The sequence below is a fragment of the Sesamum indicum genome, linkage group LG8 (genome assembly GCF_000512975.1).
Source record: "Sesamum indicum cultivar Zhongzhi No. 13 linkage group LG8, S_indicum_v1.0, whole genome shotgun sequence".
Taxonomy (NCBI): Eukaryota; Viridiplantae; Streptophyta; class Magnoliopsida; order Lamiales; family Pedaliaceae; genus Sesamum; species Sesamum indicum.
The window spans coordinates 7,837,545-7,853,334 of record NC_026152.1 but is presented as its reverse complement, the minus strand read 5'-3'; the positions used below and the strand labels follow the sequence as shown (position 1 = coordinate 7,853,334).

The 15,790-nt window shown below is 36.2% G+C and overlaps 3 protein-coding genes and 3 non-coding genes across 6 annotated transcripts in view; all 6 read right to left on the bottom strand.

Moving 5' to 3' along the window:
- Positions 1-7,040, bottom strand: part of LOC105167865 (uncharacterized protein YNL011C) — a gene marked incomplete in the record, with an annotated part of 10,579 nt that extends 3,539 nt beyond the window's left edge. Inside the window, 8 exon segments of the mRNA XM_011087704.2 lie at positions 1,288-1,371; positions 1,903-1,974; positions 2,528-2,684; positions 3,398-3,441; positions 4,252-4,348; positions 4,552-4,684; positions 4,983-5,099; positions 6,590-7,040. Of these exon segments, the coding sequence (XP_011086006.1) occupies positions 1,288-1,371; positions 1,903-1,974; positions 2,528-2,684; positions 3,398-3,441; positions 4,252-4,348; positions 4,552-4,684; positions 4,983-5,099; positions 6,590-6,845 (960 nt within the window).
- Positions 7,489-10,337, bottom strand: LOC105167862. The gene is made up of 2 exons (XM_011087701.2): positions 9,632-10,337; positions 7,489-8,345 (listed from the first exon to the last, which is right to left on the bottom strand). The coding sequence occupies exons 1-2, from the start codon at positions 10,090-10,092 to the stop codon at positions 7,496-7,498; spliced, it is 1,311 nt and encodes a 436-aa protein (XP_011086003.1). The 5' UTR covers positions 10,093-10,337; the 3' UTR covers positions 7,489-7,495.
- TRNAF-GAA lies at positions 13,535-13,607 on the bottom strand. The gene has a single exon. It is a non-coding gene; the product is annotated as a tRNA-Phe (tRNA).
- On the bottom strand, positions 13,716-13,788 carry TRNAF-GAA. The gene has a single exon. It is a non-coding gene; the product is annotated as a tRNA-Phe (tRNA).
- On the bottom strand, positions 13,802-13,871 carry TRNAG-GCC. The gene has a single exon. It is a non-coding gene; the product is annotated as a tRNA-Gly (tRNA).
- Positions 13,909-15,790, bottom strand: part of LOC105167861 (transcription factor bHLH30-like) — a 3,535-nt gene continuing 1,653 nt past the window's right edge. Inside the window, exon 2 of the mRNA XM_011087700.2 lies at positions 13,909-14,711. Coding sequence (XP_011086002.1) covers positions 14,262-14,711 — 450 coding nt within the window. The 3' untranslated portion in view covers positions 13,909-14,261. The remainder of the gene's footprint in view (positions 14,712-15,790) is intronic.

Below are 15,790 nucleotides of genomic sequence, written 5' to 3'. Positions count from 1 at the left end.
CGGTTGGATTCGCAGGAGGAAAGACCTGCTCAAGAAAAGCATATGGGAAATTTGATAAGGAGGTACCTGAACCTCTGACCTAAAAGTACAAACTTTTCCAATAAAATTCATGTCATAAATTCTCAATATCCGAGACAAACAAAAATTGCTATGTGAAGAGAAATATAACAAAGGTTTAAGTCTGGTTCAGGTGTGCAAACAAGTCAAGCTCGGGAAATATTTTTGAGCTTGAGCTTGAGCTTGGCTCAATGGCTGATTATGAATACATTCTACTGAACATCTTTTCTTGCCCCTTAACTCAGTGGATAACTTGCATTTCTTGTTTATTGACAGTATATGCCTGTAAAATTACATTAATTATTAATTGATAATAACAATAATATAAAATATTAAAAGAACAAGTAATAATATATTTAGGTAATATAACAATAGTAAAAAAGAAAAGAGCATAAATATAATATGTTAGTATAATATAGAATATACAAGAATAAATAAAAATTAACAATTTATTAAGTAATATATAGATATATAATATAAGTATTTAGAATAGAAAAGCTCATGAGCCAAACACACTCAAGTATATATATAATATGTTAGTATAATATAGAATATACAAGAATAAATAAAAATTAACAATTTATTAAGTAATATATAGATATATAATATAAGTATTTAGAATAGAAAAGCTCATGAGCCAAACACACTCATCTTAGCTCCAGCTTGATTCAACAAAGAGCTGGAGCTCGAGTCAAGCTAGCTAGTAAAAGCTTACGAGCCAGGCTCGACTGATACCATATATGAAACACAGATTTCTATCTATTGTAATAATATTACTTTCCACTCTCTCCTTCTAATCTAAAGAACTCAAGAAACACACAGAATGGTACATTGACAAACAAGAGAAGCAACATTTCTAATAATTCCTCATAAGTTTTACAACAATGAAAATCAAAGAAATAACTGATTCAGCTAAAGACAAGAATTGCATGATAAAAGTAATGATGTTACATGCTCATCAGAGCAAAAATTAGATATAATCAGAATGTTTAATAATGAAATGGATGTGGCAATCAAAATACTTGAACAATAAATCAAAGCCCATAGGAAAACTTGAAAAGTAGAAATACAAATGCTTGTTCCATTAAGGCCTTACCTTGTGTCGGTCCTTGATTTACCTCACGTAATTTCTAATAATATCGTTTTCTAGTCTCTCATATTAATTAAAATAAGTTCAAGAAGGATAAAAAATATATGTCGTACATTGACAAACAAGAAAAGCATCAGTACCTCATGCAATAAATTGCTGCCTTCACTGGACATGTAAAATACCCGCTTTATTCTTGAAGGAAGAGTCGGAACTAACGAGTTACTCTGTAACAGAATACTTTATTCAGGGAAATTTTTAATGTGAAAGTGGTAATACTAAAACAAGTATATTACAAGACCCTCTGAAACTAACTATTTCAGAATTGTTGGCAAGTCATGTTCATTGACTATATCCACACCATGAAAGGATAGAATAAGCTGAATTCCAATATAAAATCTATAATCTTAGAGAATATCATTGGTTGACAGAGAAACTCATAATCAAGTCCAAAAGAATTCTATAATAACCCTACTTATAAAATCTCTATCTAGACAGTTTGAAATGCCAATTAGGCTTTCACCATAAACTTAACAGCCTGAAAGAGCCTCAGAAAATTTGAATGCTAATGGTCAGTTATTTGGCCGACAACATCTTCAACACTTCAATAAGGTCAAATAATTCTTCGAGGTCTTGGTCCATCCAAACCAAGGTACATCAGAAGTGTCAAATCGGGTAAATAAACTTACAATACACTGCAATATGCCAATATCAAAGAAGATGATAAATTACTATCAACAACGATAGGAAGAGAGAACCTTATTTATGGGCTCCATAGATCCATCGGTTGGATGAGATATTTCATTCTGACCCCGTATTATAGTTCCATCCTAGAAGTAAAATAGAACCGTAAGCACCGCATTATTGTTCCATCCTAGAAGTGAAATAGAATCATAAAACATCATTCCAAACTTTGATATTCTTTTACATTGCTGCTCATTTCTTTGGAGGAAGATTTTTCATATGGTATGAAGTTAGATTAAAACATGAAAAACTTATCAAGAGAAGCATTACCTACCACTAAGGTATGACCTTTGAATTTCCAACCACATGGTTTCCCAAATTTCTATCTGAAGTTCAATGTTTCACTACCGCCATAACCATGGGCACAAATGTCATTACAGATGTTACTAACACCACATACCAACTATTACTAGCAGAAAAACTGCTGACACCACCATGCTCTCACACCCTTTTGACACATTGCTTGCCAGTGTTTCCACCATATCTTAGAGCAAAATATGAGGAAGACGAAGATTTTTACCAAAACTTGTTCCATATTTAGGTGCAATACTTAGAGCCCAATGATGAAAACATATCTATCTTCCAATCAAACTTATATGGCAATGTTTTTATTTCAGAAACAAGCAAAGATTTTCATACCCATAATTCACACCCCAAGGTAAGCCTATCATTTGTAGATATTACTGGGAGGACCAGACTTTCAGTGGGAATTTGTGAGACACGTGAAAACAGAAAGATTGCCGCATCCAAAGACTGAAAGAATATACGCGCTCCAGCAAAGAAAAAATTCCCAATACTGCAATAAGATAAGAACAAGTTAATAGTAATTGACCAATTCACAAAATCAGACAGCAAGCAAATTCTCAAAGTAAAAAATCTCCATATAGCAAACCAAGAGAGGAAAGAGAAAATTATAAAGTAAACAGAAGGGGATAGTAATAAACAGAGTACATCATGCACAGTAAGCATGACCAGTAATGAAACAGCAAGTTCACTCTTAAATGAATTTGTGAGGCCAGTGTCTTGTGGCAAACAAACATAACCTTGAGAAGATTCCCACTTAGCATGGTCCAAATAAGATGCCACATGTTTTATCATCAATTTCGCCATTACTCCTGGTGTCAGTTCTCCATTCAGTTGAGTTTCTAGGTCAACTTTCTTATAGGACAGCCTAAAAAGAACTTCTCCATGCATATTCCATATTTTAGCATACAATACTTATCTTGTTGCATGTTAATATGCTTTCTACAGCTATCAGGGGCATCAAACCCATGAAATCAAAGCATATGGAACAAACGCAACAAAAGATACATTCAATGTTACATTGTTACTGCATTGTGTAACTTAAACTTGAGAAAGGCCTTCCCTTCCACTAATTCTGCTCCCTACATGTCCCCTTGGATGGAAATTTGACAGAAAATTCTATCAATCACTAGAATTCAAGAAGAAGAACAGATTCTAAATTCTAAAAAAATATGCATATTGGAGATCTCCAGAATATTGAAGTACCTTCCATTACTGAAACAAAATAACTCGTCCGACCTCCTGAGGATCTGCAAAATTTCATATTTTGATCCATATAAATTATGAGTTTGAACCATAAAAAGCAAAAATGGCAATGGTGGTGGTGGTGTTACACCTTTCTTATTGAATTCATTGGGAGTCCGCAATGAATCATTGTATTTATAGACATTTCACAAAAGATGATTACAACAACATGAAGTGATGTCAATCCAAAAGTGGCACAAAAATGTAATTAGACTTAGCAAACTAGTGTTGGGGGAATTTGAAGGCAAGATCATGTGTAGATTTCTAAAACTTCAAATCCTGTGCACTACAACCTAGGACGTTTTCAACTAATCAGCCACATTATAAAACCCATAAGAGTTAAGACAGACAGAATTACTCACTAAACCTACATACAGAAGAAAAAGCATATATTAATAATAAAAATCAGCTTTGTTTTGAAATGACTTATTTTTCATTTCTCTTGAGAAGTGGAAACTACGAGAGTCAAATCATTTGCAATATTAGAAATTACTCAGACCATTGTCTTATAGCCAACTGGAAAATACTAATCTTACCACGTTTGCGAAAACTTGAGATGTCACTACGAAATCGATCTCTTATATGTCCATATCAGTTTATTACTATATATAAATGCCAAGCATATCCCACATAAGACAATCCATCAATCAGATAAATGAGGATCACATGATGTTGTATGGAAAAGTGGAATGCTATAATTGCATATAACAGAATCAGAGAAGGTGGTTAATAATTAGTCATGGTTTTATTTCAAATTCAGAGTTGACTAAGAATTGGATAATGGAAGCAATATGGTCAGTATAGAATTAACAGACCTGATCCTGGAAGTAGGCCAGGAAAGCTCGAATAGTTTCCCTATATGGTTTTGAGACACCGTTCCATAGAGAATGATTCCCTTCTACAATATCATACCTATTGAATTCTCAACTTAGCGAAATAGGACTTGTTAATCTAACACATATTTAGCAAGTAGGTATCGAGTTGCTAGCAGAAAATAGTAGAAAAGAGATACATGACTACCACATGAAAAGGAAAAAAGTGACCATATAGTTGATGAAGTAGGGATAAAAAAACCCTAGATCAAAGGATTACCAAAGCAAAATTACTCTTACTACCATTCAAATTTTGCTTTTTGTGCATCAAGAGGTAACCGATGACCCAGCAATGTCCGCACTGCAAGAGCTTCAGTGGTACTTTGATCAGACAATCTCAGGCATCTTGACCGAATGTCTCCAACAGCCGGACCACCTGCAAACATATCTACCAAATAAGCAGGGAACTTGAAATTACGAACATGTCAGATATCATTAAGCAAAAATTAGTACCATGATATGATTTCCTACTTCAATTAGCAAAATAATTAGACATAATTCCATATATTTAATAGCTCATAATCATAATTATTTGCACTGAAATATCTAGGACAATCACTCTTTCTCTGGGGTTCAATAGAGAATCTTCAAGCCGTCTAAGTGGTGATCAATTCACAGCAACATTAAGAAAGAAAAACAGATTGAAATCAAAATATCAAGTTGATAATACATACCAAGAACGCGAACAATCTCAGCTGTGCTCCCCCCATCATCAGAAACAGGGAGTACATGAGATACACGGGTGGTTAACTTCTTAAGCTCTTCCACAACACCATTAAAGCCAGTTCCACCTGCAGTTCTGCATTAGCTTTTAGATAGTTCCAATCAACGGAGAACATGGTTCAGACAGGTATTATGCAGAATTAACGTCGATGTGCTACATAAGGTAAGTGCCCAAATTACTAACATAATCCACTAAGAATTAAATATAAGCTGCTCCTCATATGCAGTGCATCATTGACTATTTGGTCAAATCGTTTCCATCATTGACTATAATGGAAAAGGATGATAGCAGTTGAATTTTCCAAATCTTGAAAAGTGAACAGTAAATTCCTAATAACAGTGGGATATCAAAGTAATAGACCATTGCCATAAACCACGTGTTCTATAAGCTATCAAAAGGTTAATACGCCGAGCATTCCAACTGACGTGTCTAACAACCAAACTGACAATCTGATAGCCCACTCAGGTTTTGAAGGGTCTACCTACTGAAGACAGATAATTATGGAAGCTAATAAGCAAGAAAAAATCACCAAAAATCTCACACATCTGGAAGAAAGTCTAAACCCCAATTTATAATGCCGGCATGATATGACAATGAGTCCAACCAAATAGTCGTTATCACCCCAAAGATCAACTAAGATGAAATGTCATTAAAGGGGAGTCGCAACAAGCAGATGATGATATTCTCACTTCTTAAGCAATGTTTTCCTTTCTGACATCTAAATTAATAGAAGCTAAAAATGACCAAGCTGGGTACTCAGAGCCCTCAGTATTGTACAACTCTACAAAAAGGCATACAACTGACTAAAATAAGGCAGAACATATTTCTGCAGATAAGTTAACAGATCAACAACCTAAAGCAACTAACTTAAAATATACTTATTTAAAAAAAAATGTAGAAGAAAAAATCCCACCATGTAAAAATCAAATAAACTGAAAATACAGGCAAAAACAAAGAAATGCATGGTACTTCAAAAGTTTATCTCTCTTTCTTTTACCTTTTCTGGCAAAACTCCCACTAGAGAGATTCATATTAAATGCAAAGAAAGCATGGACTTCCATCTGTCCCCATGCTTGTGCATGCGCCTTTCAGTAGTCCAGAATAATCCATCCCGATCCAAATGCTTTAATAACTTCTAGACTATCTTCAGTCTTTTCTTGAAATCTTATGTATGATGTAAACCATTGATAAGTAAGAACTTCCATTCTCGGACTTTCAAGACTCAATTAAAAGCACAATGGCAATCTTCATTCAAGATTTTAGGATACTAGGAAACAAAAAAACCAAGAAGCGAAAATTCATAAAGAGAAAGAAGAAATTAGTTAATGCGCTTTCCCAATTAGACATCAAGTATTGCACGTCAGGTACAGTTCAAGAACTGCATTCTCAAACACACCTCCCTCTATCTTGCCTTTCTTGAAAACCTTTCCACCCCAAAACATCTAATCTTCGTTTTACCGGAAGTCCAACCAAACAAAGATTCATGACGAACCACAAGAAAGCATAAAAAGTCTCAAGAAAAAGTGGGAAAAGAAAGGAGAGAATAAACAAACATACCGGAAAAAACAAGCAAAGATGGTTGACTTGCATTGCTACTTGCTGCAGTGGAAGCATAAGAACAGTGACAGTGGTGAGTGTTATTTCTAAAGGGCGGCGCCATTAAAGTGAGATTTCTGTAATTGAAAGAAAAAGGAAAAGAATGGCGATGGGAAAGAAAGAATGGTAATGGAATTGAATAATGAATTTGATTTGAGGTATTTAAAGGGGAATGAGAGGGCAAGAAAAGCGGGGGTCCCAAGCAACTGTCCGCCATATTCCCCCGAGTCCAAGTCCCTGTCCCTTTCCTTTCTTATCAATCAACGGAAAATTGCTAAGGTTTGGCCGTACACATCCATATTACTGCAGGAACCATAGTCCATACCAACTCTCCACCCCCACACTACCTCTTATCTATATTTTCTCCTTTATTTCCTTTTTCGGCCCCAGTACTTTTTTTTATTACAATGAGGTGGGAGATGAGGGAATCTGAGTTTTAAGGCAAGACCTCTTTGTAGGAGTGATGACAACTCAATCATATCTATTCATAATGAATGTGTATCATACAGGTTGAGTACCAATTTGGACAATTCTGCTAATAATAGAAATGCATCTGTAGTTAATTTTTTAATCTTCATGCAAGGAAAATTACATTTTGTTAAACCTGCCAATCAAATATTATGTGATTCTTTATTGACAAAAAATATATGTTTAAAAATTTAATTAGATCAAAGAAACAAAAATGTGACCAAAGAAATTCCCAATAGCATAATTACAAGCAAAATCAACAAGTTGAAGATGAGGAGAAGTGCAGCAATAGGGTAGGGGCATTCATTCTTCCCTTTGATAGAGATGCTAACTCTCGTTCCTTCATATATACACAACTTTGAACCCAAAAAAGTGGCTATTTTTTGCCAGTCAATCTCTCTAGTAAGGCAAGCTCTTAGAACTCGAACTCATGACCAAAGCCTTCAGCTTTGAAGAATCCCCATCACCATTGGCTCGACGAGTGATCGTTTCCATATTCTTGTACAAACTTTGTTGCAGAATTTTCTTCAGCAATTTCTTTCCTTCATCGACATCCCTCTCATTCACGGGTGAACCGATGGACACCCTACCCATCTGGGGACCCGAATGAGGCCCCATTTTCATCTGTCTTTCGTCCTTAAACCACTGCAGTATTTTTGCAGCTCTTTTCTGCGCCAACGGACTGCCCAACAATGCTAATTCAAGAAGCACTTGAACTATTCCAGCCTTAGCCATTTTCTGCCTTTGCAATGAGCTCTGATGAGCTAAAACCATCAGAATGTAGGCAGATAATTCTTGGCATTTGGGCTTCTCTTCCCATGTCATGATCTCTATCAAGCCCTCGGGAACATTTGGATTATGCTCCAACGCTTTCCGTCCTGCTGAGGTTACAACCAAGTTCCCCAACGTTGCCAAGGATTTTTCTGATACTTCTTTCACTGAGGCCAACCTTGTGAGGGTGTTGACAACCCCAGTACCAATCAAAGTTCTGCAGTTGTCTAGAACTGAAGAGAGATTACACAACGTGCTTAAACATAATTCTTCGGTCTCAATAGTGTTTGAGCTTGATTCAAGAATGGAGACTACAGTGGGAATAATTCTTGCTGAGGTGTGGGAGAATGGAGTGTTGGCCAGGGCTGACACAGACAAGAGAAGCTGTGCAAATTCTTTCCTAGCTGTTTCCTCCAGGACCGCGACGTTTCCGGGTAGTTTTGATATGAGTCCTGCTTCCATCATTAGCGCCTTGTTCCTGAAACAAGAGCAAAGAAAAACAAGAATGCCGTTAATCACAGAGACAAGACAACCCTCATATATATAAATTCAATGAAATAGATTAAAATAAGCCTCGGCTGGAATAATTTAGACATTTAATAACACAGTGTCGGTGTACATAATTTCTTATTGCAGCCTGTTTCAAACACATATACACGTAGGAGGGAAAGCTGGAATATTAAAGTTACAACTTATATATATACCGAACAAAACTACGTGGGGGTTTCCTTTAATTGTAGTAGTTAAAGAGATCGTGCAAGGGAGAAGCCGACATGATTCTCTAAGCTGAATCTGCCTTTGAGAATGAGGGCCAGTGAATCAGGTTCTAAATTCTTGATGGATGCCCTTTTCTCAAACACCTACAAGGCTACAACTCAAGCTACAAAAAACAACAGCTACGCTAAATCTCATCTACAACTATTATCATGGGTTTCAAAAAACATATGAACTTTCACTGATAATTGTTCTGTAAGTGTCTAACTCAACATTTATTTTAATCTTTTATTTCAAATTTGTGTCATCAATTAACAAAAACCATAATATTATCTGATTATTATTGATTAAACCATAAACAGGAATTTAGACTTTGCCTCCTCCGGCGGAAAAATATGTCAGCTATTTGGGCGGGGGGCCACCGGAACCAGGCTAATGGCCATAGACCAAGAAAACTCAAGTGCTCAGTCTGCACTCCAAGTCAATAATAGCTACTGGGCCTCGACCACTATCTCTTGTGCGGATAGCCCAATATTCAATCACATCTTGCCACCCCGCTCCAGTACCATATTCTGAAATTAAACTCAAAAATCCTGAACTATTTTTTTTAAATCGTATTTTAAACTCCTACATCGTTAAATAATAAAAATATACGTACATATATATTAAATGAAATAGGAACTGAAGACGATTGTAACAGAAAATTCGAACCTGAAAGACCCACCCTAGATGCTAGTACATCTTCACATTAAAATGGTTTTTAAAATATACCATTCTGCAACTAATGGAACAGTTCCTCTTCCCCCAAAATTCTTGCAACCGGAAAGACATCAATTTGAAATTGAGTTGATTGACATTTAGTTTTAGATTCGGGATAATAATCCGATTTTCAAGAATCGGAAGTTGAGTTCTGGACAGAATTCATCCACTAAAGGTCCAATCATGAACTGGTAACACCTTTTTCGATTTCCGGTGCAACTCAATCAAGTATGCTAAAAGACTCGAATTAACAAAAAAATATCGAAGCAAGTATGGGTAAAATCAACTTACGTGAGAGAGCCATTCGCGAGCTCAATCAACGCTCGAACGGCCAATCTTTGCCGCGCCACCACTTCCGAGCCAACCATGGCAACCAGCGGGGGGATGACACCGAGCTCCGCTATAGTTTTCCGCCGCTTCAAGTCTTGTTCGGCCAGCTTCTTTATCTCCTCTGCCGCCACCTCTTTCTCTTCCCAATTCCCGAAGTGGAGCCTCTTCACTGACCTTTGCAAAGCCACCATCCAACCATCAGGACCCTCCAATTTTCCTGCCATGTACACGTCCTCTGCTTTCTTTGCTTGTTTATCTGTACCCGTATCTATATCCACAGCTTTCTCCGGCGGTGGTTGTTGTCGTCTGACAGCGTTTAAGCAAAGCAACCTTCGCATGCGAGTAAGGAACCTTAGCTTCGTATAGGTAAAGAACCAGTTTGCGAGAGAATCTGACCTTTTTGGTGCTTGTGGAGCTGACATAATATATATTTCAAGAACTTCAATCTAAATTCTGGCAGGCTGATGTTTTTGGGTTTTTTTCTTGGATGTCTCTCCGTGTTTGAGACTCTCTGTTTTTGTGAGAAGAAAGTTAAGAATCGGACAGGAGGAGGAAGAGATTTTGTAGGAAATCACGAGAGAGAGAGAGAGAGAGAGAGAGAGAGAGCAAGCACATGCAGCCTGAGAAACCTGTCTGTTTTAACTCCAGTGAGATGAAAGAATATTTCTGGTACAGATATGCAAATTTATACCCTGAAAATATTACTATATGGGATCTGAAGTTGTGGAATTCCTACAGGTACCTCTGTGTTCTTGTGGGTTTTACTGAGCTATAATTGGTATCACTGAGATATGGCCTAATAATTACTATTTTCTTTTTAACTTACCAACATGACACTCATTATTTATGTGTATACAATTAATATATTCGATCTAAGTTTTTAAAACAAAAATCAATATATGATTAAAAGTAAAGTGAGTACTACGGCCCTACGATCATAAATTAATATAATTGATATGAATTGTCGCAATCAATTTATTTGGGTGAAAGCAAAGTATAAATATGGTAGTATCTCGTCAGTTAAAAGATACTCTCGATTATTTGAAACAAATAAATATTTTAAAATTTAGTGTTAGGGTGTCACAAACCAGTAGTAGTATGTAAAAAATAACTTTTATTTCATATTAGTATAGAGTAAAAAAAGAAAAAGCATTTGTCGAGAAAATTGAATTAAAACTAATTAACGAGATTAGCATCTTGAAAGTTAATCTTGCCCTTTTACTCTTCTCTCGTATTTTTAAAAAATCAGTAGTTTGGAAAAAAAAAGAAAAGAAAAGCTTCAATCTTGATATATAACCAACAAGATTAATTAATCGTTGGTGAGAATTAAGTTGAATAATGAGAACACGCCTGGCGTTCCTGAAAAATCGGCGACTTTCCTCCTCATATACATGAGGCATGATGTGAGAAAATGTGATTAATCTGGAAAATATTAATAGTTGTGGGAATTTTTCAGAAAATAAGAATATAAAATGATATTAATATAAATAGGAAGGTACATATTCATGTGGGGGGTTTGTTAATATTTTGGATTTGAGAGATTAAAAATAAAGATAGTGTCCGGGGGTTTCCACCTTACAGCTAATCAGCCTGCAATATTGTAGGTTCCATGCTTTCAGAATTCAAGACAAAATTAATGAAGATCATTAATTAGGGTAATAAATTCAAATTACATAAGATTGATCACAACACACGTGTGTTGTATTAGTACGTAGGTGGTCGACCCACCCCTGATCATGTTAAGTGTTAATCAGCATTAATGATGCTAATAAATATATATGCCTACTTAATTCAAACAGTTGTAATTATACACGTAAAAATGTGATCGAAACTGATAATTAAATTCTGGTCGGCTACGTGAAGATTTTTGTGTTCCAAACTTTTAAAGATGGTAACACGACTATCAATATTTATGTGGACCTGAAGAGATGAATAAATAACACTATTCAATGATTTTCCATCAATTCTATATATATATATATATAAGCGAAATTACTAGCTAGAAAATTTTCTTTTTCTTTTCTACAAACATAATGAAATGTTCTTTTTGTCAAATTTCATTCGGACATATTTCCATTAAGTAAATAGTGTAGATTTTTATAGATTTAGATGAATATCTTCAATTTCCAACTTTACTATTGATGAGGGAAGAAACTTAGAAATACTATAAATCTGTAAGAATACGGGTTTTTAACAAATATTTCACACGTGCTGACCCCATATTTCCATGAAGCCAAACACCTAGTCGATGATTTTGTGACGTGGGATTCAATATCCATCCAAGAGTCCACAGTGAGATGGTAGTTTTTGGATTAAACTGTAAAGAATTGGCCAACATTAATTACTCACATATTACTTCTCCTTCATTGAGTGGCCGGTGACAATATTATTTTTTTTGGATTAAAATCTTAAAGAATTGGGCAAGGAAACATGGTGGTGGGATGAGGTGTACCCCACTGCCACAGGGACTTGCCTAATACAAAAATGTATTGTTGTTCTTGACGTGGTTTGTCACTCTTATTACTACTCAAATTTTGAATTTAGGTTCTTAACCCAGAATGCATGTAAATAAGTTAGAAACGGAAACGACTGTCGAAGAAACATAAAAGACAACATAGTTTCTAGGCCAAATGTCGAACCTTATATTTTATTGCTCAATTACAAATATAAGGGACCAAGCTTGAACACAATCACTCAACAAATTTTGCTAATTAGGCCATGTTGTTGCACTATGCTAAGGCTCGCTACGCTCAACCCCGCCACCCCAAAATATGTTGATGCCTCGAGGGGCTAACACCTGAACTCTATCTATAAGAAAATATGTATTGATTAAGGTTTCATTTATTTAGTTGGATTGGTCTGGATATCCGAACTAATCAACCTCAATATCACGTTTATTCTATTTTTGTTGAGCCCATGATAAGTGACACAAGCCCAATATAATAAAATGATAATGAGTCATTATAATATCACTCAAAGAGGTGGAATTCACAATCCAAAAAAATTGCATAAAATTCTATTCTCCCAATAAGTCATCTATTCTATGTGCAAATAGACTTCTTTGTCCTTGCAATTTGCATAAATAACAAAAAAAACATGCACAGAAATAATGGTAAGTCTGGCAGTTTTTTGATGAATGAAATGATATTTAGTAGCTCTTTGAGTTCAGTTGATATGTAAAAATAGTTACTTTTGTTGGGTAATTTTGAGATTTTATAACTTTGTTGTGAATTTATGCAACATTAGTAAACATAAGATAAAATAATTACACATTGATTCAATAATAAACACAATATAACTTTTGTCTCATGACTACATAGCCTCAATTTTGTCATGCATTATTTGGTGATGGTTTAATCCCATTACAAAGTAAATGAGGCTTAAATTATAAGTTGACACAATGTAATCTCCTCCTAGCCATTTAATTTTGTCCAAAAGGTTATGATGTCATTGGAGAGTATCATCTGACACGGGCGGGTATTGTGCTGAAAATGATCTCATTTAAAAGAGAGACAGTGGTTTAACTTTTTGCTCTTGGATGCCATTTATTTACACTTTGAAAGAGGAAAATGTTGTCCTTACCTTTTTCTTTTTGTCACACATTTGGAGAGTCACTAGGAATTTGAGTGCTGATTTGAATTTTGATTTTCTTGTAGCCCCCACAACCATCCATGACCATTATCCACTTATTAGCTTTTTGTAGGAGAAAGCAGCAAAAATTAATTATATGTTGCACCAGCCGGGAATTGACCCGGGTCTATACCGTGGTAAGGTACTATTCTACCACTAGACCACTGGTGGTGCGGCTTGGCCAAAGGTTCAAACACTAAGATACAGGTATTTAATCATAGCAAAAATTGTAGTTGCGGTGAGCGTGGATCGAACACGCGACCTTCAGATCTTCAGTCTGACGCTCTCCCAACTGAGCTATCCCCGCAAGCAATATTACTGCGCCAGCGGGAGATACATAGTATTGGTCCACCTTGGCCAAACGTTCAAACACTCCACTACTGGGGTGATATTTAAAAAGAGCAAAAAATCGTAATGCGGTGAGCGTGGATCGAACACGCGACCTTCAGATCTTCAGTCTGACGCTCTCCCAACTGAGCTATCCCCGCAAACCAATGCAACTGCACCAGCCGGGAATCGACCCGGGTCTGTACCGTGGCAGGGTACTATTCTACCACTAGACCACTGGTGCTACCTGTCCGGAACTTTAAACTTCCGATCTGTATACCCAAAAATCTAAATCATCGGCGTTTCAGCTTTTATTACAGTATTACAGAAGAAAAGCTAACATGGGCAGCTCCATTGCATATAACTAGAAAGCTACCATCTCCGACCACAGCAGCAATAATTACCGCTCATCTACGGATACATCAAACAAGTTTCATAACCACTGTAAATACATGCCCCTTTCTGTAAATTTGGAGCTCACAAGCAGATGACCGCAAAGAATAGTTCCATAAAAACAATGAAAAAACGCATTCTTCACGGAGAAAATACACGAAAATCAACCTTGCTGGCTGCCACATGAACAAAGAAGACTCTGGAGCCGTCTACTTTCGCATGCATCATTTCCCAATAAAAATTAAGAAACTCGTTGCCTTTTCCGAGGAGAAAATAGTTCTTGAGCATACTCTGTTGATGCAGAGACTTTATCAAGAATTTTACTCAAAGCTGCACGAACCGAACTCACGAGAACTTCCAATTGTGCGGCATAGCCGTTGTCCCCTTCACCGGTAGTGACTAAGAATACAGTCTTCACCCTGCCTCCCAAGGTAGAAATCTCACTTTTCAAAACTTGTATATGAAGATCATTGATTGCTTGCCTTATATCAGACAAGAGATCAGGCCTGTAGTCACAGCAAAGTGAAGCCCTCAACAAGAGAGAACCATCACCACCATTGTGCTCGAGTATTTCAACTTGTACTTCATCAGCATCCATTGGGATGTGCAAACCTTCACTGGCTTGTCTTGCAGCTGCCCTCAATTGCTTTACTTGGCAGATGACTTCAGCCAGTAATGTAGCTTTGTCCATCTGTCATGACAGAAAGAACTAAGCTTAAACCAAAATTCATGTAAGATGTGCTAACGGTCGCAACTAAATAAATAACCAAGTTTGGATTTATATTTTCTTTACGGTTTGAGAAAATATTGGATAGATCAGTTACATCCACAAGGAAGTTGACATAGGACATATTTTCCTGTATGTTTTCTATAATTTTCCTTTATAACTCAAAGACATAAAACATTGTGAGAATTCTGTCTAGTTCATCTCCCCACAAAACCAAAACCTCAAGCCACCATTTTCTTTCTGGACAAAACAAAGATAGTATAGTATCAACAGGCACTACTGACTTAGCTGGCCATAACGAAATGAGAAAGTCAATTAGACAAAGTCAACCACTGACAAGCATCAACTCCAAATCAGTGCTGACTTCGTTAGTAAAACAAACAATCAGTGAGTTTTTATCTCTGGGCTTGAAGGGCTTATCCGTGAAGTCAACTTTTGTAGCCGAAGATAGGATGATGGCAACTTAATCTATTTATTAACCTTTGTCAGCTAATCACTAATTATCTCTAAATGTCTCTTTTGTTGTTTGTTCACTCCACCACATGTAGATATCACCTTCAGCAAGCAAAAATTCTGGCTGCGCTAGAGTCATATATGGGAAGAAACTCACTGTTGTAATCACTGAAAAGGACCCATTGGGATAACCGGGAACACAAATCATCCGAAAATATTTGGCAGGAAGCTTATCATCCAATCATGGTCACATCAAACTTAGATGCAGAAGCGAAACCTTTGACCTAAATGAAGTAATATCCAAATTTCACCAGAAGATAGCGACTAGGTTTTTTATATTTTTAATCTTCACTGATACTTCAAAATTCAATACTATAGAGTTGACATTTTGAGAATAGAATATCATTTAAGTTGGCTACATTTGAAGGACAACACTGACAACATACTTGAGTCGGGCATGCATTGGAAAGATAGTGTGGAAACACTTGTGATTTTTGAAAATAATCTCTAGTCAACCAACATTACATACTTTGACACCGTTATTAGCATACTTGCCACACTGAGTTCAGGTCTACAACTAGAATTCAATT